Raw genomic sequence first — 27,561 nt, 5'->3', positions numbered from 1 at the left:
GTGCAGGGGAAAACACACAGGCAGCCTTTTGGATCAGGGTGTGAATTAAAGTAATTCTTTTTAGAGATGTATGTACTTGAATACACACTGACTCAAGTCAGAGGTGAACACTTTGGAAAAGAATATCATGAGAAAGTGTACATAAAAACCCAAACACTGATCTTTGCGATGGTCTGTAGAAGTCATAAGCACCACCCAACTGGTCGAATCTCCATGGAATGCAGCGTTTTAATAAAATAGATAATATCCACATGGGTCAACAACACTATAGACTCACGTACAGACGGTGTGTAGTAGCCCTGACTCAATATGAAGTCAAGCAGTCAGTGGTAAACTCGGTACATTTTGACTCCCAGATTCCTGCTAGCTGTTAAGCAATTACCGTAAATGCCAGCAGGAATGATCAATTATCTTTCTTTCATTATTTCAATCAAATCTTCTCTTTGCTGACCCGCTTCATTATTCACCAGCTCTATTCAGTCTCCCAGGTTCTCTTCTACTTCGTTTCATCCAAATTAAGATCTGAGGAAGTCAAGTCAAATAAGTTGTTAAATCACAAAGACATGCGGAGGCATCCATAGCCTCAATAAGATTTCATTTATATTCTGAGGATTCTACAAACGGTGGTGTAGGAACTGGAATCCCACTGGATTACTGTGTTTGGAATCCTGGAGCCTCATAGTGATGAGTGCTGTCACCACTAAACGCTGAGGGGGGATTTTAAAATGTCTGACATTATGTTCCTTGTAGGACAGACTCAAACCAGCCGGTATTAAGCTCCAATTTACAATTTTAATTTTCATACAATGACACACAAGCACACAAGTGAGCAGAAACACACCGTGTCTTCAGCATCCAACCTGAACGATTGAAAGCTGTCATCAGAATATCCTTTATCCATTTTCAGACTACATCTTGAGGACATAGAACATGTCTGTGGTTATTTCTTTGTTGAATGTTAAAGGTGATGTCACAATATCACAGCATGCAGCTGTCCAGCACAGCAGTTAAGAGTCCAGGCTGACACCAGACAACAAACTGATCACAGACTCTATGCACAACCAAATGAGCTGACAGACTCTGTAATCATGGAGGAACAGCAGCAATCACCAATGATCAAAGTCAACCCCTGGAGTAATCCTTGCTAACTGTCTAACCAAAGCTAACTATCAGTGCCTCCATTTCTTGTGCAAGCCTGCAGTGTGTGCTCAGGCATTGGAGCCCAGCAGAATTGTGCAGCGACCTGTTATCAGTCCCATATCCAAAAGGGAAATGCCGCTAAATCCTAACAGGGTAACTCCACAACATGACACAAATACTGGCGATAACATGCGTCTCCATGGCTATGACAGGAAGATCTAAATAAGATAAGATCAACACACCCTCAACCCCACACAGCTGAGCATCTCCGGCACAAACGGCATAACAATCTGAACTCACACACAACTCTCATCATTTTCCTGAATTAACTGGAAAGGATAAACTGCTAACGTGTCAGGACTGGCTCTGAGGTGTGGAAAGGAGTGAGCCACGCCATTTAAACTAACCAACCAAAATATTTACTTTAACAAAGACAGGCAAAAATCCAGCAGAGTCAAGCAGTGTGAATACCAGCGAATCAGTAATGAGAATACTGCATGGGTGAGAGTCACAATATAGGTGTGTGTGTTAGAAAGGCGTAGGAAACACAACAGAGACAGCCAGAGAATGAAAATACCTGAGTTTATTCTCTGGTGACTGCCGGGCCCAGGTGACACCAGAGAATAAACTGATTACAGGCACAGCAGAGTGGACTGACAGAGCGCGGCAAACGGCAACAGACGTACAACCCAGAGGACGCCGTAGCGCCGAGACTGACAGCTGCTGGGGTACCGAGTAAACACGGATCCACATTGACCAGTGACTGAGGACCACATGAGAAGCACAAGTTCACAAGCCATTATTAGGACTAAAGCAGGACACAGGCTGGAAACTTTCCTAAAAATTCAACAAAGAAAAGAAAACAGTTTTTTACTGCTTTAACACAAGCGAGAGAGAAAAACCCTCTCCTCGTCTGTAGGGCTGTTAACGAGTCCAGGATGGCTTAAGGGAGATTTGTCTTCCTCCGTTAGCTTCGCCTGCATTAACTGCTGCCTGTTTGTTGAGTTCTCTGTCTTCATGCAGGTCCGCAGAGATGTGCTTCTTGTCTTCTAGATGACGGTTTATTATTTAATTACACTGTTACTTTGGAAACTAGTTCCTCTTATTTTATTTAGAATTTCCATTCATTTGTCATTTTGAACTAACTCTCTTGTCACTGCTGTTACTTTTTAAAAAATTAAGATGTTATAGGTCTAAAAACCTGCCTGGTGTCGGGGTTGGTGTCTTTTTTGATGATATTTTATAGCACTCACTGCCAGAGAAGAAATGATTGCTAGAAAAGCCTATCTGGGACCATTTGATCATCTCATCTCAATTATGGCTCCTCTGCACACAGTATAGATGATTTGTATGCTATGGTTCCCTGAACATGATGGATGGCCTACTGTGAATGTTGCTGGCACAAACCTGGATAATATTAAAACTTTGTGGTTTTTTTTTTAAGCTTTCGCTGTCTTCCACAGCCTCGGCTTGTTCACTGGCTCATAGAAATGTTATTTGCAGAATTTGTGAGTGTGTGAAAGAATTTCTTTCCTGACAGTCGATGCTATTGTCAGATTTAACTGACAAAAGGCACACGACTGTGAATAGCACAGCTGTGCATGTGGATATACACCTTAATCTATTTGTCAAGAAGTAAACTGGGTGAACTGGAGTGAGTAGAGCCTTCACACCTCATTGAAACCAACAGTCCACTTCATACTGATGAGTCAGTTTCCTGTCTGTCCTTCCATCACTCCTGTCTCCATATGGATTTAATTATAGAACCGCACAGGAACCTCATTACAGTGACAGAGAACCAGACCACGGAGAAAGAGTGGTAGTTGAAATAAACAGAGACAAGGCAGGGAACTCCAGAAAAGCAAACACCTTTTACAACAGTTCTGTCATACCATTAAAAATCAATAATCAATAACATTGCGTAGATATTACATAAGAATTTAACGATGCCTTGTCTGCACAATCAGAATACAAAGTAAATCAACACATCCTCCCCTTTTTCTAACATCTTGGCAGATCCATGAAATCCTTCAGCCAGTTTTTATCTTGTTATCAAATAAAAAAATTGGCAGTTGCGTGCACGGCCATAACTTCCGCCAACAAGTAATTAAAAACAGCCATTTGAGAAGCACACAAAAGACTAAATGTCACCATTCAGTGCATACACTTGTGATTGTATCGGGGGCTTTTTAACTGTTCCACAGCAGCCAAATTGGCATTAGTGTTGTTTTCCAGGTCACCGGCCAAAAAATCCTGAGTTGCCCATATTTCTGACTAAACTGTATTGTGAAACAGAACCCACCCGATAATGGAACCTGTGACTAGTTCACTCGAGGAGATGGTTATGTTCCCGTGTCGTCTGTTCCCTGAGGTCTTTCAAAGCGTGACGCAACCAAAACCAATGCTTGGTGACTTCAGCTGATGGCAACATCACTAGACAACAGCTTGACACATACCGTACATGGGATTCTTCCATATCTGTGCATTGTCAATGTACATATAAGGAAATCACCCCCCCCCCCCCCCCCCGGGACAACGCGCAATCAAGCCATGTCTCGAGGGACGCTAAAACAGATGCACCGCCGAACAACTGCAGTGGCACTAGGGGTGCAGAAACACACACACAAATACAGGCGCATGCAGGAGAATCTATGGCAGGCTCTCATTTAAGAGTCAGTGATGTGGAAAGAAAACATCTGGAAGGGAGGGAGTCGATTAGGAAAGGCAACAGAAGATGGAGCCACACAGGAGGCGCAGGGAAAAACAACACTTTATAAATTACGCACCTTGATACTGGATATTCTTAATAAAATTACTCCAGCGCTTATCTTATCTGACAGAAGTATTACAGTGATGCTGTGGGCGACACTGGACTGAACTCTTTCATTTTTGACGGGGTCCCTCTTAATCGCTTGTCCAAGCCACCGGGTGATGATTTCATGCTCAACGACAGCAGCAAAGAGAGGAAGAAACACTGGACAAATGGAGCCAGGCCTCAAGGCTGACACCTGGGGGGGCTCATTCAGGACGTGCAATCAATCTCATGCAGAATTTCTGCAATCAGCAAGCTGAGCAGCTCAAATTCAGATTTCTAACATAAAGATGATTGACGAAGTTCAGAATGCATGATTTTTTTCCCTACAGTAATGTACATCATTGTAGCCACTGTGTTTCTTAGTTCACTTTTAAGTCGCTGCCTTTCTCAGCGTTCTGATTGCTGGTATCTATATTTGTACCGCATTGAGCCATTACTGCTTCACGACTTGCTTCACGACTGTCTGATGTTTCTTAGAACAATCAACTTTATACCACAGTACAAAAAGCAGAACTATGAATTGTGCCATTTTGAAAGTCAAGATGGAAATGGCAAAACAGCTTCTTGCAACTTTCCGATGCTCTTTATGACCAGGTGCAGTAATCAAATGGGAACAATGAAGTCCAAGGAATGAACAAGAGTTGTGGTTCTGACCGAGGGGAAGGCTTGTCATCAGGGTCATGTCAGCCTGGAATCAAAGGCTGAAATTTAGAAGTGACTGCCTATTTTACAAACTAGCATTAAGGGGTATTTAAATGCATTGCAGTGCAAGTATTTATGCAGCAAAGTTCCAGACACAAGATGCTATCAAAGTCATTTTAGGACCAAATCAGTAGAAATGTCCACCTCTGCTGCATCAACCTTTCTCCTGTGTGTCCATCACGTTTGCCAGACCTGTGAGGGAAATGCAAAGTGGGAATAGACTTGAAAGATAAGAAAACTACAAACGTTAAGATGCTTGAAAAGTTGTCTTCCATTAAAGCATTTTTTTAACTATCTTTTGCCTTGAAAAGACAAAGAAAACATCAATGAGCCACTCTGGAAAAAGAAAGATAATTACATCAGGATAACGTCCACCCTTTGTTGTCTCTCTTATTCTGTTTTAACTTTCTCCTCTGGCTGTGCGTCCTGGCTTCTCCTTTCCAGGATTAATGTGCAGCATGAGACGTGCGCATGTGCTTGTGTCTGGTCTTTAAAGATCTCAGCATCATTGTTCTTGAGTTTGCAGCTCATTGATGTTCAGATGGGCTTCCTTAAGCTTGTATCAATTTTATGGCTGCATTTGCGCGTGTCCCTCCGTTGAGTCCTCTCTGAGGACATTCTGCTGGTCTAATTTTCCCATGAACAAAACTTACAAAGACCGACACTGCTGCGAAATACAGACGATGTCTTCTATTCCAAAATGGAGGACGCTGCTGCTTTAATTGACCACCAGAGGTGTGGTTGTGTGTGTGAGTGTGTGTGTGTGAGAGAGAGAGAGAGAGAGAGAGAGAGAGAGTGAGAGAGAGAGGGAGAGAGAGAGAGAGAGAGGAGAGAGAGAGAGAGAGAGAGAGAGAGGGTGAGCGTGTGAGAGAGAGGGAGAGAGAGAAATCATTGAAACCACACAAAGAGAAAAGTGGTAGCAGTTATGTGTAGAGCTTAATTAATTGGAGTGGTGATCTTCATCTCTGTGATTAACATAACTACCCCGAGGCCACTCAAAATGCACTCCACTGTTGAATTATTTGAAGGCAATTTAAACACTAAAGAATATGTAAAATTCAGTAAATCTGTCAGTAGTGATAGCTGACAGTCCATTTCCCATGTAACAACGTACATCTGGTGTGTGACCTCTCAGGTAATGATAATGTGTTCTATTTTCTACACATTAAGGTACCCTCCTCCATCTTTACTGTCAGTCATGTCGTGATTTGAATGAGATAAGCACTGCTTCTAAATTAGCTTGTACTAAATTGTTAATGCGTATGAAATTTTAAAGGAGAAATAAAGTCGTTTGCTTCACATCTTTACTATTCCTCCCTTCAGGAAAACCTTCCTCCAACAACCCTAATTTAATTCTCCTCGGCAGAGCGTGAATCAAAGCCCCCTTTTTGGTGGATACTGAAAAGACATCTCATTGATTTGACTAAGTTTCCAAAAAAGACAACTTTTTTAAGAAAAAGTCTGACTGACAGCTACAAACTTAATAGGATGTGCAATGAAGAGAGACAACACAGAGTGGGTGAAGGACAGCGAATGTTTAAAAACACAGGAAATGATGGACAAAACCACCGTCTGCATGAGTTACTTCATTTATTTGCTTGTGAGTTTAACTGGTAAACTAAACTCTACAATTTTGTGTAAATATACTATTTTGTTTTAAATACCTCGGGAGCAGGGCCTAGCTTATGATTACAAATGCTAAGCTAGAGGATGAGTAATTAATAATGAATGACTAACATATTTGTGTGTTATGGTTCTCTGTTGACTTTTTTCTATTTTCCTATACATTTTCACTTATTCTGTTTTCCCCACATCTTCATTCTTTTTTGACCCGCACCAAAGAAGTCTAATAAACATATAAGTTAATAAAAGGAGACAACACTTCCCTGATCAGCAAGGCCTAACAATCCTAATGTTCTTTAACATACCCAGGGGTGTGTTCCACCCTGACAGGTGGAACGAGGTGCTGTGTGTATATATGCGAGTGTGTGTGTGTGTTTCTGTGACAAAGGATGTAAAAAGTATACAGCCCTGTAAAGAGAATGTAATTAAACCTCTATAAAGCCACGAGGGACAGAGTGTTCCCTTCTTTCCTTTTATTATCAATGGCGAACCCTTCAGCTGAACGACTGTAGCAGCTGTACTCTCAGGAAAACTAATATAGAGAAGAAACCAGTGATAAAGTGACAGTTCTGTTCAGTAACAGTCAAACAATGAATATGAGTATGATGCTCAATGGCCAGTGTGTTGAAACAGGAGGTGTTGGAGGATCTCTAAAAGGTTTACTGAAAATACACAAATGATCAAAAGCCCATGGTTCGCAGAGGATGATGGTAGCAGTTCTAACTTTGGTGTGATAATTAAGGATATATTCCAGTAATCTCATCTTGGAGTTCGTCCCAGACTGGCAAAATACCCAGAAAATACACTTTAAGATATCACATTTCTAATGACAGCTCAGCCCCCTCTATCATTTATTAAATTCTAAATATTCATGTAATTATGCCTCATGTTTCCCTGAAGAGAACTCGCGGGGATTTACAACGTGTGCATGTGAGCGTTGCTGCCACAAATGAAGAGAGATAGTTAAACTTTACTTTGTTTTCTTGAGAGATTCTTCCTTACCCAGGTCTCAGTGTCTGAAGAAGCACATTTGAAACTGATGCATATTTAATCATCATTTCATGTTCTTTTCATCTAATTTTCAGGATTTACAGGGCATCAATACTTATTAAGTTGCCAATCATACTGGCTCAGACACCCTCATCTCCGCAAATACGGACTCTAATTGAAATGGTGAATTTTTGTTGCGTTTCCAGTCAGCTGGATTAATTCCACACACTCTAGAGAACCCAATCAATCCTTCAAAAGCCTACAAAAGGAGAAATAATATCCAGTAAAGAGAATGTCACTATTTCTCAGTCAGAAAATCGGATAATCCCCAATCAATAACGCATGATTATGGAATGAACCCACTTCATTGTAGATTTAGCATCAGAGACTGTATGTCGATGTCCTCTTGGTTAGCTCCGCCTTGCTCAAGGGAACCGACATTAATTAGCCTAAAGCCTGAGGTTTTGGACGCACTGTTACCTGAGATGCTCAAGTAGATGGCGGGACTTGTCGCACTCTCTCCGGTCATCTCATTCACTGCCTCGACGTGGTAACGCCCTGCGTCTGCTGCCACAGTTGCCAAGACAACCAGCTGATTGTCCAGAGTGATTGCTCTGCAGGGCACAAATGAGACCGACACACACAACAATGTATTTTAAAGCACTAATAATAATGAGCAGAAAAACAAGCTTCTTCCTGATTTTCTCCGTCTCGTTGCGAACGTTGCCGTAACTACGACTATCACAAAACAGGGAATATTTGCTACACAGATCATTTCAAATTCAGAAGAGGAAAAAGAAGAACAGAAGACAATCATCAGATGGCAAAGAGGATTTCAAAAGCTTATATAAATCTCTGCTCCTGTCTTAGATTCATATGTGGCTTACTCAGTTACTCTTTTACTTCTTTTGGTCATTCTTGGTTGTGTATTTTTTTCAGTTTCTTGTACTTTACAGTGATCCAGCACTTCCTTTCTAGTGGGCATCAATACAACATAAATAAAGAATATACAAGAACACACAGGTACAAAAGAGCTTCTTTACATTAAGCTCTTGGTCGTCCATATTATGATACACTTATGTGACAGTTCAATTATCCTCAACTCATTGCACATGCATTTAACAGCTAATGTTATCCTCGGACGAGCATAAATAGCCCTCATTTATTTAATTTCAAGGGAGTTTACATTAAATTCTGTTGAAGAGATGGTGGCTGAGGATCGTACAGCCGAGTCCTTTTCTGGAAAACTGCTAGTTTTCACCAAGCTACATGTGTTGAATGTCGACTAGAAGCCTCTCAAAATTCCAAACCTCAGACACATCTGAAATATACATGACTAAAGAGTCAGTAACGTGCATTCAAGTCCAAGTCAGAAGGGTAATGAATTTAGTCTTTTCACAGACACCCTGGCTCAATATTGTATGAATAAAGTATGTGATAGAATGTACGATGGGCATGAAACGATAAAATGAACATCTTATCATTTTTTTCATTTGGACAATAGCATTCTGATTAATCTCTATGATCGAGTGTACACTATATTTTGGGTGAAAAGCAGATGTAGGGATGTAATAACATAAAAACAAATTAATAAATGAATTCAAGGAAACAACATGAACTTGCTTCTATGTGACACCAATCCCTTTGTGCTTTGGTAGCAAAGAGAACATTATACATATATAATTTACATCATAAATTACTCAGATTTATTTGAATTATTGTGATCTCTGGTGACCAATTGCCACTTTTGATTACAAATGTTGCATATTGGTTTTTCTTTGGTCAATTCTGCTTTGAGGTCTTAATGTAATATCCTGCACAGCTGTGAGCAGACTTTCAGCACCTTCCACGTGATAGGATCAAATCTGATTTGTAAGGAAAATGCCAATAGATAAAAAGTGAAGGAAGAGTGAGGGAGGTTCCAAACTATTAACACTGGAGTGACTGGAGGTCCGTGGGAGTCCGACTGGTGAGTTCAGGAAGATCCTGTTAGTTAAAAACATCAGAAGTGCTCCCTCATTTGCATATCCAATTTATGCGCACTATTTTCTTATGAAATTACTTGCGATTACAGCCTGATGCCAACAGCAATATGCTTCGTGCTCTCATTGCCTGGGATGGTAGCCTTTACATGAAACTTGTGCATTAAAGCAGAAGTGAGATAAATTCCAATTTGCCTGTCAGGCAGCATAGATGAGGACCCCAATTAATGGGAAATGTTCTATTATAACAAATATTGAATATATTCCTATTTGTTTTGAAGTCCTTGAGGGTGGGGAGACAGTCTCTTCTAAATGCTGAAAATGTAGTCAGAGGCACGTGCACATATATGAATAAGCATGCACGTGAGCTGCTTACGTGAACAGTATCAATTTCACCAAGTAACAGAATTGAGATTTAATACAGCACACATTCAGGTTATTTTCAGGTTTCTTTTTGATTATTAAACTGTAAAAAAAATACCTGTTCTGGCTTTTAATTAAGAGCAAACCAAATTGGAAAACTGTGCATGCTTGTGTGTAGGGCATGAGCGTGCAAAACTAAAAGTTTATCCCCCAAGCTCTAGACACAAATTTGAAAGAAATAAAATTACTGTGTCCAATTTTTTCGTCTTCTTCTTAATTCCTCGTGTAAAACCACCTTGCTGAGTCTACCTCTTTTGTCACATTTTCAATATTCACTTAGATTCCAATCTTCACGTTCACATATTAGTTTCATCCAATATTGCTCGCATGTTGCTTCTCTAGCTGTCTCTAGGACACCGTTCTCCCCCTTCTCTCCACGCAGCTGCTCTGTTCTTACCAACACCACCACCAGCGAATCCCCTGGTTCCTGACTCTTGAATCAAAGCACCAGGCCAGATTGGTCTTTCATTAAATATCTGGCCCCAGAACTCATTTAATAAACCTTATGGATGTCCTCGAGACTGACTGCCAAACAAACACACAAAAAGACGCTTCGAGCGTGCCAAGTGCTGATTACCACACACATGTCACGTGCCAGCAGACGAATGAACAAGTCAGTGCTTGAGAGCGCACAAATTTGAGTGTGTGACTGGGTGAGTGTTAATATTAGATCTGGAGATCTCCTGCCAACAGTGGTCACCTCAGCAACCACTGTCCTCCCTGTTCATCCAATCATCAGCCACATTCTTATAACACGCTGAGAGTCTGGGTGGAGGTAACGTGGCAGCCGAGCAGTGAAGAAAACTCCAATATGTGTACCCCAGTCGACATTTTGGCAGGTTCATCGTTGAAGCAAGTGGGTGCCAGACACCCACACTGCACACAGCAGACACACACGAGCCTTCTCACGCCATCCGCTTCCTTTCAGCAAATAAAAGCAACTGTTTGTGTAATGAGACCAAATAAATACAACTAGATAAGTGTAAAGATTGGTACCAACTTAATTCAAGTTTGGATTTTGCTTAAAACCTTATACAAACCCATATACAAGGTTGAGGAGGTGATCCAAATTTTAAGCCCTTCTCGAAAATTGCCTGTCAGCCTGAGTTGTGGAGCACTATCTCCCATGCCAGAGTAATTGGTAACTATAAAACTGCAGAGACAGATTTTTTTCTGAATGCAGAAATGATGAGCAAAGCTTCTGTACTATATTTATCTATACTGTCAGACCCTGGGATTGCTTTATGTCTTGTGTCCTGTCTTTGTCCATGTAGTCCAGAAACAAACAAGTGAAGATGCTTTTACCATAACAGATCAGATTTTAAAAATATGTGTTTTTGGAAGTTTTGAAAGTGCTCTTTATATATATATATATATAAATAAATATGGCCATCAGAGGGCTAGAAACCCTCCTTTCAAATGCTGATGATAGAAAAGATGCATGAAAGCAGCTTGTTCACGCCAGCAATGCTGACATGACACAGAGGTAAATGTGGGTGTAATTAATGCAATTAATTAGGTTTGGTTCCATTTAATATAGATGTGATTCAGTGAGCCCACGTGGACAGGAGCAGCAACGTGATTCTGCTTGATCTGAATGAGATGAAATCTAATTAACATTACTGATGTTCACCCTCATATTTCTGCCAAAATAGCTCAACTGGCCTAACTAGAGTGTACAAAGCCGATGGTAAAGCATTTTTAATTGAAACCAAAGGGACAGACTCTCTTATTCGGAGATTTCGTCTCTGCAGCGGGAAAAAACGGGAAGGAAGGTGTGAGCGCATTGCCCCGACACCCGCTGTGATTCATATGTGGAGAAATAAAGACATAAGCAGACGCAGGGAACAGAATTTGGCTTTCATCAATGGCTCCAAAATGATAAATTCATGTTTATAATGGATTAAAAAGTCAAAGTAAGTTCCGGCTGAGGGATGGAGCACTGCCAGTGCAGCTTTTGCCATTCTGCTGCCAGAAGCATGACACAGATTACTTCAGATGGTTTTATGCATACTTAAAATTAAGCTATTGTTAACACAACCTGGAGCTGGAGATTTGTTTTATAATGAATTTTATACTGCATTTCTGAAGATTATTTAGCCCTTTTTCTTTGGCAAAATCCGATGTCTTGAATTTTATCTTTAAAAACACATTTGTTTAGGCAAATTATTGCTACAAATGTCAAAGAAAGAAGTGGAAAAGAAGCACTCCTACCAAAGAACTAGGAGTACAATAGAACCACAATATCGTCAGTGTCAGAATTTACTTATTAACATTTGAGGTTGAGGATGAAGAAAATAGCTCAGATAAGTGAGCATGTGATAATAATGCATCAGATCATTTGCCAATAAGCAATGAAGAAGAAGTGTCAGAGCTGAGCAAAATAACCAGAATTAAGACTAGAACTGCAGCTGATAATTGGATAAATTCAAGGTGTCAGAGGTGTGTAAGGCACACCTGAGGGAATATTGCAACTGTCAGTCCCTTATTATTATTGTTATTAAATAGATGGATCCCTATTGTGTCAAGGTAGGACTCTAATAATAGATCCATATAGTATAGGTAAACTGGTTGAAACTAAACTCTAGATCTTTCTGTCCTTCCACTCTACAGTATGATCTCCTAGAAATAACATTCTGTTTGTTCACTTCACTTCCACCTCAAGTAAGTAAAAGGAAATCTTGTAAATTCAGGATTTTAAAAATATCTTTGGCATCTCATCAATATTTTTTGATAAAATATATGAAGATACAGTCGACAAGGCAACTACGCTTGGAGAATTTGTGATGACTTTAATGCTCCAGAAAGTGAAGTGGAGGAAAAGAGGAGAGATTTCAACAGCAGATTTTAACAATGTTCACAGTCTAAAATTATCTCCTTTCATGTAAAGCAACAAACTCCGCAGCACTCAGACTTATCATTACCACAGTGTACATATCACAGGATTACCTTTACTCTGTGTGTGTGTGCGTGTGTGAGAGAGAGAGACAGGGACAGAGAGAGAGAGCATTTGTTTAATGTCCCCTGGCATGCTTCGAGGGACAGGTGGAGGAAAGTGGAAAAGCAACACTACAGGAAAGGAAAGCAAAGCGCAGTGAGGGTGAGATGAGGGCAGGAAGGGAGGAGAGACAGATGAAGTTCGATTCTGAGTAAACAAAGCGAGGAAACCATTGCACTCAGTGTTTGTTTTTGCTACAGGATAAGTGTGACTCACTTCCTTTATGCTGCTGCTTTACATCTGTCTGCCACAGGTGATTTTCCACATGAACGAACACTGGAAAATGTTAACACCTTTAAAAGAAACTACTGTATATCTCCTTGCATGTTAACCACCCCGACTGTCTGACCATACGTGCGTGTGTGTGTGTGTTCAACTGAATGATTATTGTCGTCCCATTAGGTGGATGGATCTCTAGACAAATGGCTATTATCCTAATTAGCACTAATTATGTCTACTTCCAATTAGCCAGACAACTGCTGTGACTCTCTCTCTTTCTCAGTCTCTCTCTGCGTTTCTCTCTTTTTCTCGTTCTCGGGCAGGAACGCCTCCAACATTCTCTCTCATTGGTTTGGCTGAACAGACCACCTGAGCCAGGAATCCTCACGCTAAAATAATGTGACCTTTTCTAATTCAAGTTCATGTGACTGTAAGAAGCAGAAAGTAAAAGTGGGACTCCAGACGCGGAACTTTATATTTTGCTTCTGCTCAGAAAATTACTCACATCGGTGGGTGGGAAAAGATGTACTGTTTTCATCTTGCCTTGTTGCTTCCATACTATTGTTATTAAATGTTTATGTCTGGAGGTCAGTGACCCAGTCAAGGTCGTCAGCGACCCAGTCGACGCCAGCAACCCGTTTTCTCTCCCGCCAGTACGCAGATGCAGCCTTTGAACTTCTGGAGTACCTGGACGTTCATACTTTGAAGAACAAATGTTCCACCATTGCCCTCACTGGCTGATGTGAAATGTATTGTGCGTGGGTTGCTGTTGTAGAGAGTGAACTCGACTGAAGGAGGGTGTCTTAGCTTTATGCATTCTCACTATAAATGAAATGGCAAACATAGTGGAATATTAAATTCTTATATTAATTCTTAATATCTAAATTCTATTCTATTCCAACCTCAATATTACAATTTACACTAGTAAAACAAAAATAGACTAGGATAAACTTGCAGCTGCTATTTCCAATCAGGTAAATGCACTAAAAAAATCACACTTTACTAAAAGGTTTGATGATAGATGACCAGCTAATGTGTGAAGGCCATTGTTCTAATCCATGTGTGTATGTTTGTGTGAGAGAAAAATTGCTAATTTCTCAAATACATGGCTATTTAAATTTAGCTGCATCCATTTTGAGTAGTTTTAAAGGTCAAATTCAATAGCACAGCATAAACAAGTTCAACGTTCTCGCTTATGTTGGTGCTGACACAACCACAAACCTGTTAAAATAAAAGCTCAAATCAATGCAGTGTGAAAAATGCTTTCAACTATATACAGAAACATCTTATTATGCATTATTCTTTAAATGTGTGGTTATGTAAACGATTATTTACATATAATTATTATTCACATATAATGTGCAGCAACCAGACAGCAAAATTAACATTCTTCAGAGCTTTCTTTCTGCTCCTTCTACATGATGCAGACAGGACGGACTAAAGAACCGTAGCCTCTTACACAACACACATTTACGGGGCAAGTGTTGAGCGACCCCCCCATGGGCTGCCAGTCGTTCAAAGATTTGACTGCACAACCTGCCAAGCATAAACCTGTCCTGCACTGATGCCCCAGTGGTTTTGTCCAAAAGTGGACATTTTTTGATATTGTCACAGCACAAAATGTGGATAAGTCCTTGCACGAATTCAATCCAATACTGATGTTGGTCCGTGTGTGGTGAACCAATGGTGGTTCCTTATGTAGAGCACAAGGATCATGAAGCAGTGAAAGTCTAGGAAAAAAGCAGGATGATAGTTTTTTAACAAGGATGAAGAGGTCAGAGAAAAATGAGCCCAATGACTCATCACCTTTTACATTATTAGTGTATAACTTTTCTGGTGGAAGCTCAAAAGTACAGAAGTCAAGACTCCCATTTGAAACCAAGAACAGAAAGGTTGAACGATGCAGATAAGAAAACGGTGACTTCCTCCTTGAATTTGAGCAGGGATCTCAAGATTATCATCGTGTTGGTTTAATATTAACCAGTCTGTCCTTTTTCCCGCTGTCCCTGGGGATGTTTAAGTAAGGACTAGTGATGGAAAAGCACAGCTGAACGGCTCGAATACTCGCAAAACTTGTGCTTTATTTCATCCTTTCTTTTTTTCCATTGAGCTTTATGGTTTCGGGATCACCTGCCAGCCTTACGCCAAACTCAAACTCCATCAGTCACCCCTCAGCGGCCCGCTCGCTCACACTAATTCACCCTGCTTTTCTCCTGCTGGCCGGTCAATAAGGCAGGAAATAAGGCAGGAATTTCTTTCAGAGGGAACCGAGTGCAAATTTATGGATAAGTATATATGTGTGCAGTCTATTCAGTGATGGATGTGTGTGTGTGGCAGCTAATTAAATGTGTGATTAGAGCATAATTAAAAGAGGTCTCTGTCTTTAGAATATTTAATGACTTTAGACTGGGGACACACACAAACACATGAACGTGCACAACGTGCCATGTGAGAGTGTGTTGGTTTGGACTTTAATAGGGAAATAATGATTGCTGAGATGATATAGGATATAGACAGGAAAGCAAAAGTTGGGGGGGAAATGACAAAAGGAGGAGGGGAGAGTGAGAGGCCAGACACAGACAAAAGACATTTAATTAATCATCAGAATGAGCTACACACACACACGCACGTGCGCGCACACACCCCCGACTTCTCTCACAGTCAGATGGACGTGATACTCTGAGGCACACAGAAGTATAGGAGCAGAAATTGAGTGAAATCATGGAAAACATACACAAAATCCAAAAAACACAATCTGAAATATACTCACTAAGCTGCTCTCTGACTGGATGTACTCTGCGGGTACAGTTTGGAATGTGTTAGGTAGTCAGGGGAAATATAATTGACTTTTACTGTAGAGCACATTGGAAACCTTGGTGTTTATTTAAAATTGGGCTTTTTAAATAAAATAGATTGGATTACACTTCCTTTCCAGTCTAATTTCTCTATACAGAGTTGCGTTCTTCATCAGATCAGTTTACTTCAGCACATTATCTTCACAGCTTTCTTTATGCTTGTACGTAAGGTCCACACATGGATGCACACAGTAACATATGGTATTACACAAACTGTGAAAGTCAAGAGAAAAGCTGACAACATAGTTGATAATGGCATATGTAAAAGCATTACATTAGTTTAAACGTGAATCTGAACATTTTTATGCCAAAATGCTGAAAAGACGTGCCTGAAAACCACATTTTACAAAGGGGATAATGGCATGAAGATATGCGCTTTAGTCTAATTTGATTCAGTTCCTCGATATAACTAATAGAATGCCTTTGCCACATGAAACATACTCTTAGTGGGCAATTTTATGCCTAATTTTCTACATTTGCGAGCCGTGAAGGTAGTTTTCAAAAGCAAAAGCATCTTTATCCTCTCTATCATTTCATTCTGCTTCCTAACAACCTCTTGAGTCACACATCTTCTCCACGCCCAGCAGGATCATGGGGAGCGCAGCTCCACTAGAGTTCCACGCCGTTTTACTGTCAAACAAGCAGCTGGAGCGTGGGATTGATGCGACCTGAGGATGGTACTGTAGATATCCTGCTAATTTTAGAATTTATAAAATAATTCTGATGTGTTAGGGCAGGTCATGAAAGCTTTTGAATGTCAGGTTGTGAGTGACACAATTTAAAACCTAACTTGAGTGCACAGACTGAGATGCATCTAAATAAAATTCAAATTCCAAACTATTCAAATGTGTTTTTTTCCACCCATCATTCAGAAAACATGGGAATAACAATCATTTGAAACTGAATTTTAGAATGTTAATAAGACAATGGCTTAATCACACCAACCTAGTGTATATTTTAAGTAAATATTAGATAATAGTCACCATAATGACCACTTTAATGAACACAACTATAATCGAGCAAAGCAGACTGAGAACAAGGTAAGGAAATATGACAACAAATGTGTGATGTGCATGTTAAAGAAGGGTCTGTGTAAATCTTAATATTGCCCAAATGATATATTAAATACTATGAAGTGATGCAGAGGCATTAACACACATGCGAATACATGAACATGCGCGTGCATGCGCACACACCACGCTCCTCTGTTGCTGATGCTAGTCTTTCTGCCTTGAGAGTGTCAGGAAAAGTAAGACTGCCATTAAACGCTACCTTCAAGCTAATGCATATTTTTTCTAGTTTTAAAAAAAATGTCTTTTTACCTTAACAGTCTTTAGAAATGCCTCCGCAAAAAGGATGTAGAAGAGTTTTAAATTGGCCTGATATATTCACCACGGGTCTGTTAACGCAACAAACAAAAATAGGTATGAAAGCTAAATAGCCAAGATAGAAAAGAAGATGAAACGTAATAAAAATGTATTGCTTTTAAACTATGGCATACTTGCAGGTCTACTTAGAGCCTACAGACCTGAAAATACATCAACAGTTTTGAACAAAGCTCCAACAAATTGCTTTTGGCTAAATAAGCAATGAATATTCATAGTCCAGCAGCAGGCCCTAAAGTGCCGTCTTCATAATGCAATTCTACCCCACTCCACCTTGACAATGAATAATATTACAAGAAAATGCAATGCAATTAAAGCAACCCCTTGTTCCCTGCTTCCCTTTACCACATGTGTCGCTCCCACGCTCCCCATGCAGTACAGTGATAACATTAAAAATTAAACAAGCCATCTAAATTCTTTACAGCCAAACTGGTGTTATCGTGCCGCAGCAGAAAGAGGCGACTTTGCCCAATTTTTGTATCAACTAGTCTTTGGAACCAAATGTGATGTGTCAGTAATGAACTTGAAGTGAAAAGTACAGGGACACGAGCATCTAGGCCCACATATGCACACCCATTGATGCACACCCAGAACCTACTGTCACCTCCTACCAGCAAGGTTCTGGGTTCAGTTTGAGGTCAGGCAGGTTAATTTCCATGGGTTTGTTACCATGAGCTGATATGAAACATGCTATCAATACTTATCAGACCAGATACTAATATATATTAGATTTATGGTTCCTGCCATAAATTTTTCTACTTTCTGATGGATGATGATGTGGCTGTTCTCTTTGTATGTTCTGAACGATGACCTCTACTGAGTCGCTGGCTGTGACGTACAGCATCATTGCCATCATCATCCTCAACTGCACAAAAACAAATAACAATGAGGAATCCGTGGATCTGGAAAAGAACTATCAGCATTTAGCATCCATGCTACTCCTTCTTTCTGCTCCATTTCTGTTGATTGGTTAGCAGATGTAAGTCGTAGCCGCTGTCACACTCTGAGACTGTGGTCCTACATTTCGAACGCTTTTATCTCAGCCTGTCGCAAGACAATGGCTGTCCCTCAACCTGTCTTAAAGAGCAACGGAAGACCACCGTTTTAGAGCCTCGACCAAAAATTCAGATTCAAATTCCTTTAAAAATGTTGCCACGTTTCACCCCGAGAGGGCCCTGAATTGCATAGTGTACACCACCATTATGCTGTGTTGCCAGTTGAACTCAGGAGTTTTGGGATGTTTCACCCCTTGATTATTCCTTTATTTTTGCTGGTGGTAAATTCTGTCTGATCTTAATCCTCTGTGAGTTAAAACTAATGAAACAAAGCGTCAGTTCGGACAAAGCAATAAGAGCACATCGCCTCAGTCTTATGCTGTTCTATGCAGTCCCCGGCTAATACATCAGCTCTGTGGTCATTCAACTATGATTACAACTGGATCCAGTTCACAGACTTGCGCCTATAAAGCAGCATCAAGTCATTCGGGATCACTTTGGATTAGAAAATACTGGTAAGAGACTTTGGTGAATTTATTGATTTTACCACTGAGCTAGTTTTGATAATAAAAATTAAAAAATCTACACGATGACCCTAAATTGAACCAGGAGGAACCAAACAGACTTCTTAAAAAATGCAGAGAGCAACATCACATTCTGCGGATTTAATGTTTTAAGAGGTTGTTTATACATCTCTCAAATAGCAAGCAGCTATTTACACAAAAAAGGCTTTCATAGGAAATAAAATCATTTCACATATGATTTCTCCAAAAAACGGAACCTAATGACCATTCCAGTCAGTCAGATAAACAGTGTTCATAAGTTGTTCCACAGCTCAAATCCTCTGGGGTCTTAAGAGGTTACGGGAAGGGCAAAGAAGAAGCCTGATGATGTTATTACATCCACTGAAGGGAGGCTCATCTGTGAGGACTTATCAGTCAACAAAATTCAAGTTTTGTTAAAGGTCTGACACAGACAAAAAGATGAATTCATTTGGTTGCCATTGTGTTCAGTGTGTGTGTAACAGAAAAGTGGATCATGGTTCTGAGTTACCGTGTTCAGTCCTAAAACAACAGTTTGAAATGATCAAACAAATAAGAACAAAGTGGTGAGCAGCAGGTAAGCTCATGGTGGCTCAACAGATTAAGTTGTAGACACGGTGGATTCAGATGAGCTTAAACTCTGGACCCTTATTTGTGTCCTGCCAGATTAATAGTCTGTTTGAACATTGCTTTTTGGCTGCTTCACTGCAGCAGCACTGCTGTTATAGTACGACTCAACACCTTTTACCGTGAGCTGTACACATTCCTTCCTTTTCTTTAGTTTGTGGTCTTCTACATATCTCCTATATGTGCATATACTCAGCAAAGGGAACACAAACTACAGCCGCTAACGAAGAAAATCATTTATTTAAAAGCTTTTCTTAGTATTCACAACTGTTGGGAGAATCACAGTCTGAATGTGAACATATGAACCCAGATGCCCATCAGCAGCATATGGCTGGGGCTGCAGGGTGGGTCCATGAGGACAGGCCATCCACAGACGGCCCTGTCCTGACATTTGACCACCTGTATCAACCTCACTATAATTAACTCCCTTAAACGGCACAATATTTCAAGATTCAAGATTCAAGAGTACTTTATTGAAGTACTATTTGCCTCTAGTTCTCCTACAAAGATACAATTTTAAGTATGTCATTGGGCGGCAGCCTTGTCCCCAAATTGCTATATTATCAAAACAGTTTTATTACATTTATCTCCCACTGCAGGGACAAGATATGCAAGCAAAGTTAGCTGCAGGCACACAGACATTACTTGTGGATGCTGTGAGAGGCAGGGAGACAGTGCGAAAGGGATGGAGCGCAACGCGTCAGATCAATAAACTTCATAACAATATCATCAGCCCGGTCACCACAAAAAACAGCCAACCGCCAAGCACCATCTGGCCTCATCTCAGCAGGCAGCCCGAACGGCCGGCATAAGTGTGTACGCACACGGCCGTGCACTCGCTATGATACACACAAGTGCACCTGTGGGTGGTCAAGCCAGGTAAATGCGACTGAGATTGGTCTGGAGAGACAGCTGCGGCTGTGTGCGACTCTATGCACCAAAACCAGTTAGGCAGTTTATTTAGGGACAGAAGTTTACGGGTTCTGCAGCAGTATATCTTGTGCCATGATAATTACTGTAAAGAGAGCTATATAGACAGAGATGCATTGAGCTAGTGGAGGCAACAAAGCACAATAGTAATAAAGGAAAGAAAGCAAGAAAGAAAGAAAGAAAGAAAGAAAGAAACTTGTCTGGAAGAGACAAGGTGCAAATTAGTCTTTTCTATGTGGGTTCAAAGGAAATTTTATGCATAAATCTTCATCACTGTCATGAAAGGAGCAGAGAAATCTGAATATTTCATCACAAAATGCAGGTTCGGATTGTATTAACATTAATAGAACACAGTGAGACCTGCTGCCAATGCCGCTGAATACCAGCATGCTCCAAAACCCGTAACAAATACACCACCTGAGCGGCATGATGCAAGTGTACGGGTCTGTAACTACATGACACAAGTCACCCTCACAGACACATCACACGGCCCATCAACAGAGATAATCCCTGACACACATCAGCACGCTACAGACGCAGCATTGGGAGCAATTAGGAGTTCAGTTTTTGATCAAGGACACTTTGTCATGTCGCCCACATGGCCCAAGGCCTGACCTCAAATGTCCACGTACAGCGTCCGTGAGCCATAGATGCGCTCCACTTTCCTTAAGTCACACTTGATGAGAGAACTTAATGGGAGCCGGGATGTCACTTTTCATGTTAGGGGAGATTAAAGAGCAAACTGCTTATTCCACAAGAATCTCTCAAGTCATTATAGGAGCGAGTGAACTGTCAGGACGGTTACATGTACACTTGAATGTCCAGACAGGTTCTTTCTGCACAAATGACTGAAGTCCAAAAAACAAAACCTTAGTGGATCTAATATCGTTCTTCAACAAGCTGTGATGATACCTTTGGAAATAGTTCAAATTAAATAGACTTACGAGTGATCAGATGAAACATGGGGGCTAACGAGGAAGTGCCTTAGCTGTGAAACCACCATTGTACCAAACGTGTGTTCTCGTAAACCAAGGCAGGACCAGTTGTCTTCTGATCAATGACAGCGCCCCTGAACTTAAGTACCACCTTCTAGACAAGTGGAAAAGAATAGATTCACTGATTTTTATCTTATTAATATTTCCCTGCTAAGGACCCACTTCTGTCGAACAGGTGTCTCTTGAAAAAGGGTTAGTTATCTACCCCGAAGTGTTATTGTTGCAAACAATTGTTCTCCAAGATAAGAGGAACTATTGAAATCCTGCTAATTAGTACAATCCTCTGCTGAGGGATAAAGATGATAAAATTATAAAACTTTCATAAAATTATCTAAAGCAGTGTTGTGCTACCTACACTGCGGTCAGTCTGGGGAGCAGAGACAGACAGATAAATGGTACCTACGTCCGGGTGTTGGGGATTATTTTCTGTCCGTCTTTGTACCATGTGACGAGCGGACGGGGGAAGGAAGCCAGAGTTGGCTGGCTGATGACAGCTGCTCGGCCCTGCATTACCGTCTTCCTCTGCTCTTCAGCAGAAAAGTTCCCTTGAACTTGAGGAGGGAAAAGAAAAGGCACAATAAAAGAGGACTTATAAATTACATTTGCTTAGAAAGAATATACCAAAGTTCAGGTTTTTTATGTAACACTTTTAAAAACAACCTTGGCGGTTAGTGTCTATAAATACAATCAAGATTTGAGCGTTTCAATGTCTCAGAAGTTGTCATTCAAGGCATTGTTGAAAATGATGTTTACTCACAGGCCACCTGCACCTCTGTTCTGTGGTCTAAAACCGCTCCCATCCTGTTCCTGGCAATGCAGCGATACAGCCCAGCATCAGTCCGCTTCAACAGCGGCACAAAAAGCCTGAAAACAGACAAAAAAAGGTGTTTTTATGTCTAAATTCTCAGCAAACACTGTCCTTCCATCATGCCGTTTAAACTAAACATCTATTGTTCAGAGTGTGTGAGGAAAAGCTGAATATTACACCTGGAAATATGAGGGTGCAATTACATTAGAGAATAAAAGAGTCCTGAAATGACAATGTTGGATATAAAATAGGAAATAAAAGGACAGTGTGCACCATCACACAGAGCATTTCAAACAACTGTTGTTCACATCGATTTGACTTCCTACCTGCAACATATTCTAAATACTGTAGACACATACATTAGGAGTGTGTAATAGAGAGAGAGAGAAAGAGAGAGGGGGAGGGTCTGTATTTTCCAGGGATTGGTGATGTTTCTTAATGGGGTTTAAATGGACTGTGCTTCTCTGATGGAAGCTTGGCATTGGATCTAGGTTGAGGCCATGCTGGACAAACACGCAAACACACACTTATGACGCTGTAAAACTGGACAGCGCTCTGGGGCTCATTATGAATACCAGGACAGCCAAGTATTTAACTCCCAGGCTGTTAGGGGACGCTGCCAGCACACAAACCCACACTTATACAGAGACTCAGGCAGACACAGTTCTATTTGAATCATCACCAAATCATTTTGCGGCAGATTTTAGTGTCAGAAATGTCCTTTCACTTTTATTATAAATGAAATAATATACAATAAATGGCAATTACTTTTATAGGAAAACAGTATCAGCACGGTAATATGAAAGTTTTCAATGAAAACTGTGCTCATAGAATACTGTTTTTACTAGGATAAAATGCATATTTATTGGGGGAAACTGGAATGCAACTGTATAAATAATGATAACAAAAGTAATTTAGATTTAAGGAGAATATACATAGAACATACATTTGTTCTATGAATTTCAGAGTATTTTACGTTTTACCTGTTGCTGAATATTTTGCTATTTTCCCAAATTTTCACCCCGGTCCCAAAGTACATGCAACAATGTGCAAGAATGTGCAACAATGGACAGGAAAGGTAAAAATCAGAACCGGACCAAGGGAAAAAAACAAGTCCATCTCTGAGGTCAGTGTAACAGGAAGAAGAGGTGTCTCCAAATGTGGCGTCTTCGTGGACCTGAGACCTAATAAAAACCCTAAGATTAAAACACACCCAAAACATGGAGGACTGCATACTGAAACATGACAGTCAGTCCTCAGAGCAGAAGAACAGGTTAGCAATACAATTATCAATATTAGCATTCCTAACCTATGAAAGTGTGATATTAATTAAAAGAAACTAGCTAGATCAGTGGAGCAGAGGAGATCCTGCCTGTTTTTTTCTTCCAGAGGACAAATCAGCCAAACATAACCTTAACAATGCTGTGTATATACGTACTCACAACAGTGTGAAGTGCTCTGACCTGCAGTAAATAATGGAGAGAACAAACAAGCAGTCCACATGTGCCACAACACAGAGGAGCCAGTTTATAGGACTGGGCTCATCTGTACATCTGCATGTATAGGAGAAGAGACAATTTATAGGAGAGAAAACAAGGAGAGTAAAAAGACACATATGTTTATGTTTACCGTGTGTCAAAGAGAACACCCATTATAAAACTGACTGCACATTGACTATCAGCTGGCTACAGAGTACATGAGATCAGTCAATGGCAGTCGGCAGCTTGACCCCCTTCACACCTCCGTTCACTTGACCCTGACAACTCAGATAATGGTGAACGAAAGAAATGACTCCCAAATAGGTCACGCTTTGGCTCAAGGGCCCCTAATGACTGACATTGTGGCAGCTTCGTCAACAAACTCTGGATGGAATCCAAAGGTGTCAAGACCAGTAGAGCAGGGAAAACCTGCAAATAACAAACTTGAGATGGCGCGCCTTCCAGATGGCGATCAGGAGTGGAGTGACCGACTGCTGAGGGGAAATGAAGGGTGCAGAGAGATTCTTCAGCTGTGGATGAGAACCAACCTGTACTGCGGCGTCCAGTCTGTGACGTTGCTGTTGTTAAGGGTCCAGCGGTACTGCAGGGGCCAGCTGCCTCCAACCAAGCAGGTCAACACAAGTCTGTTTCCTTCCAACACCACTTGCTGCCGAGCTCCACTGCCTCGCAGGTACGGAGCCACCTCTGATACAGAGAAAGAAATCAATAAATAATATAAATATAAAGCTCTGATGGTCATGAAGATACTGCATATCACAACAAACACATTAGCTTCATGTTGCAATTGCATTACAATAGAGTAAGCATGTGTGTGAAGGTTCCCAGTCATCCAGGTCATGGTCATTCTGGTAATTGAATCATAGCAACTGGACTGTTTGAGTTCCATGAAGACGTTTCACCTCTCATCCAAGCGTCATCATCAGTTCTATCTGACTGTTAGGGAGTTCCAGATACTTATACTCTTCAGGAGCCATTAGCACATTTGTAGCTTCAGTCACCTGGTTGTCACCTGACACAATGGGGTTCGTTGGTAGCCTCCAACGAACCCCATTGTGTCAGGGGAAGTTTCAACGACCCGCATAATGAGGTGTGGAGCAACCAACAACAAGGTCCAGCTATGATTCAACTACCAGAATATACTGAATAAGGTTTTAACAAAGGTTGTAATCACAGTATAAAGCCTTTCAATCTTACGTAACAATAAATTCATGGCCTCAAGGGCAACTTGTGTAGAACATCAGTCATTTGGTTCTACACGAACATCTATCAGTGTCACTGCACGGCACCACCACACATCAATGGTCTAGAAAAACAGCATTTCATGGATTTTTTTAACCCCCCCCCCCCCCCCAAAAAAAAAACAGAGCTCACACATGACGCAGCTACTTTTGTACAAAGAACCTGCAGTGACGTTGCTGATAATTAAATTAAACTGCCTACTCCTTTTCCCATTTAGGTTTTTCATTAGACAAATTGTCAAATAACAGATGAATCTGAGGCTTTCATTTGGCCAATGCTTTCAAGATGTTCAGACATCACATTCAATTATGAAACCTCTGCCCCAAAAACCCTCATAAGTGCACAATGCTTAAAAGAAAAAGCTTATAAAATATTTTGTTTTGATTATATTGTTAATGTCCATTTAATAATTAAACCATTAAATATAACAATTCTAATAGAATTTCTCTAGATTTATAGCTTCAAGTCTGACATAAACATACGTTTCAATTCTTGATTAAGTGTTTGCAGGTCTGTAACATATATAAAGTGTATGCTGTTTTTGTTCCTGCTATCTCTTTATTGCTGCAGTATTTCCTGTTGAGGGGCTGAGCACTGCAATTTCCACAGGGATCAATGAAGCTCTAATATAATGTCATAATTTCCAAACTGTGCTCTTCCTCTGAGCTACTGACCAAAGTTTTCAACATCCGACTGTGACTAAATGGTATCACAACTCAAATACTTTGAGTAACCGTCGTATGACTTCACTCAGCCTTTTATGTGACTCAAATTCAGCGAAGTGCTTTGCTGTTTGAACTTTATATCCTGCCTATCCCTCTCGGCTCAGGTGGTCAGATCTGGGATACAACCAAACACCCTACAAGCATCTGGAGTAAAGGGTTTTTTTCAGGGTGAAACAGTTACACCCATAGATCTGCAAGTCTCTAACCCAGCTGAGTTTAGCTTCCCTTCCCTCCTGCCATTTTCTATCATTTCAATCATCTCTTTTGTGATTTTTTTCCAATCATTCCTCCAACCATTTTCTCTGGTGGCTATTGCTGATGTCATTCTTTATTCCAAAAGAGTGGCTTAGGACCACCCTTCTCTCCTCTCCATTTGCCACTCTTTCATCCTATACCTCCTATAGCCTGTGCACAAGAGGGACGCTTCCCCAGTGGGAATACAGTACCGCACAAATGTGTGTGTGTGTGTGTGTGCGTGTGTGTGTGTGTATGTGTGTGCGTGCGTGTGAGACGAGTGGTCAAGGATGGGATGGTTTGTTGTTTAGTGTGAATGTGAGGAGAATTAAATTGGAAAACTGGACTGAGGTAAAACTACAGCATTTACAAACTGGTGGGCACACAAAGGAAGCGATGGAAATGTGTTTCTTTTACTTTACAACACATAAACTATGTTTTATAGGTACAATTTTAACCTTACACACACACACAGACACAGACACACACACACAGACACACACAGACACACACACACACACACACAATCCGCTCCTTATTGCCATTTATTCCCTGTGTCTACTTTCCAGTCCATTAGGAGCTTCAGATGGAGAATTCTCTGAAAGGAACAATGTCAGCTAACAGCATGTTTCACTCACTGATGTTGTCTCTCCATCTCTCTCCTCCCCTCCTCTGTCTCTGTCACTCAATGTCAGCACGACACTGCCTCGTTCCCTCATTCTACGCCGTTCCTTGCCTCCCTCCGACCAACCCTTTTTTTCTCATAAGCTGTGCCGTGTAAGCTCTTGACTGCCTATCACGGATGTGTCTTCCTCTCCTTGCTCCTCCTTCATTCCATGGCTGCCCTCTGTCTATCTCTGTCACAGCCTGACAGTTCAAGGTCTCTTCCTTTTTGTTTTGTTTCTTTGCAGCCAGACTGTCACAGCGCTGCTATACATACTAGCACAGAGAAACACATGCTCTTTCTTCTGCTTCTCTCTACTCTTGGCTGGGAATTCAATTTACAGAGAAGATGAGGTCTGCATGGAACCTGAGAGGGAGGAGATGAGGATGAAATGACAGGAGGAGAAGAGGGGTTGATAGACAAGCAAAATCATCATAATGTTGCAGAAATCACACCCTACAGATGCCCCGACTATGGCTGCTTTTCTTGCCTTATTCTGCTTTAAACATCTTAAAAATATTACCGCGGTGTAGTATGATTTTCTTTATTGTCCCTGGAGCGGCGTGACTGATTAAAATTCTTGTTTGTGTGTATGTGTATAGAATCAATCATAGGTGTAGCGGTGTGCATTCTGATATGGAGATGATCCTGTGGTGTAAATTCATTCCTGACCACTGACATAAGTGAGTTTACTGACATCTAGTCAAAGGAGATTTCATTCCAGCAGCCTACTTAATTATGCCTGTGTGTGTGTGTGTGTGTGTGTGTGTGTGTGCATACTTGTGTGTTGGGTCAGAATTAGGGTCACTCACTCCAGAAAAATCACTTTATCTTCATAGTGCTGAAACCCTACTGTGAGACAGGGGCTGACAGAACTGGCAATAGCCTATGAATACTGATTCACTGATACTATCTTCCTTTCTCTTTCCTCACAGAGGGAGGAGAGACAGGCGGGCAGACAGACAGAAAACAGACCAACAGGCAGAGGAAGTGAGGGGCGGAGAGCTTTGAGGGAAGATTATAGCTTTTTTCAATGCATAAGCAAAGTTAAAGTTGTATTGATAGCCATGTTTTTAAGATAAAAAAAAAATTATTTGATTAGAGTGTTTAAATGAGTCTGTTTCATCCTAACCTAATAAGTCTACCAGGCGCCTGTTTCAACAGGCATTTA

At 40.8% G+C, this 27,561-nt stretch overlaps 1 protein-coding gene across 1 annotated transcript in view; it reads right to left on the bottom strand.

Moving 5' to 3' along the window:
• The window catches only part of LOC130527577 (protein sidekick-1-like), a 122,407-nt gene that overhangs the window by 57,514 nt on the left and 37,332 nt on the right, over positions 1–27,561 (bottom strand). The window contains 4 exon segments of the mRNA XM_057036199.1: positions 7,751–7,884; positions 21,625–21,772; positions 21,979–22,085; positions 24,056–24,212. Of these exon segments, the coding sequence (XP_056892179.1) occupies positions 7,751–7,884; positions 21,625–21,772; positions 21,979–22,085; positions 24,056–24,212 (546 nt within the window).

Source organism: Takifugu flavidus, chromosome 6, assembly GCF_003711565.1.
Source record: "Takifugu flavidus isolate HTHZ2018 chromosome 6, ASM371156v2, whole genome shotgun sequence".
Taxonomy (NCBI): domain Eukaryota; kingdom Metazoa; phylum Chordata; class Actinopteri; order Tetraodontiformes; family Tetraodontidae; genus Takifugu; species Takifugu flavidus.
This window is presented reverse-complemented; position numbering and strand designations above follow the sequence as displayed.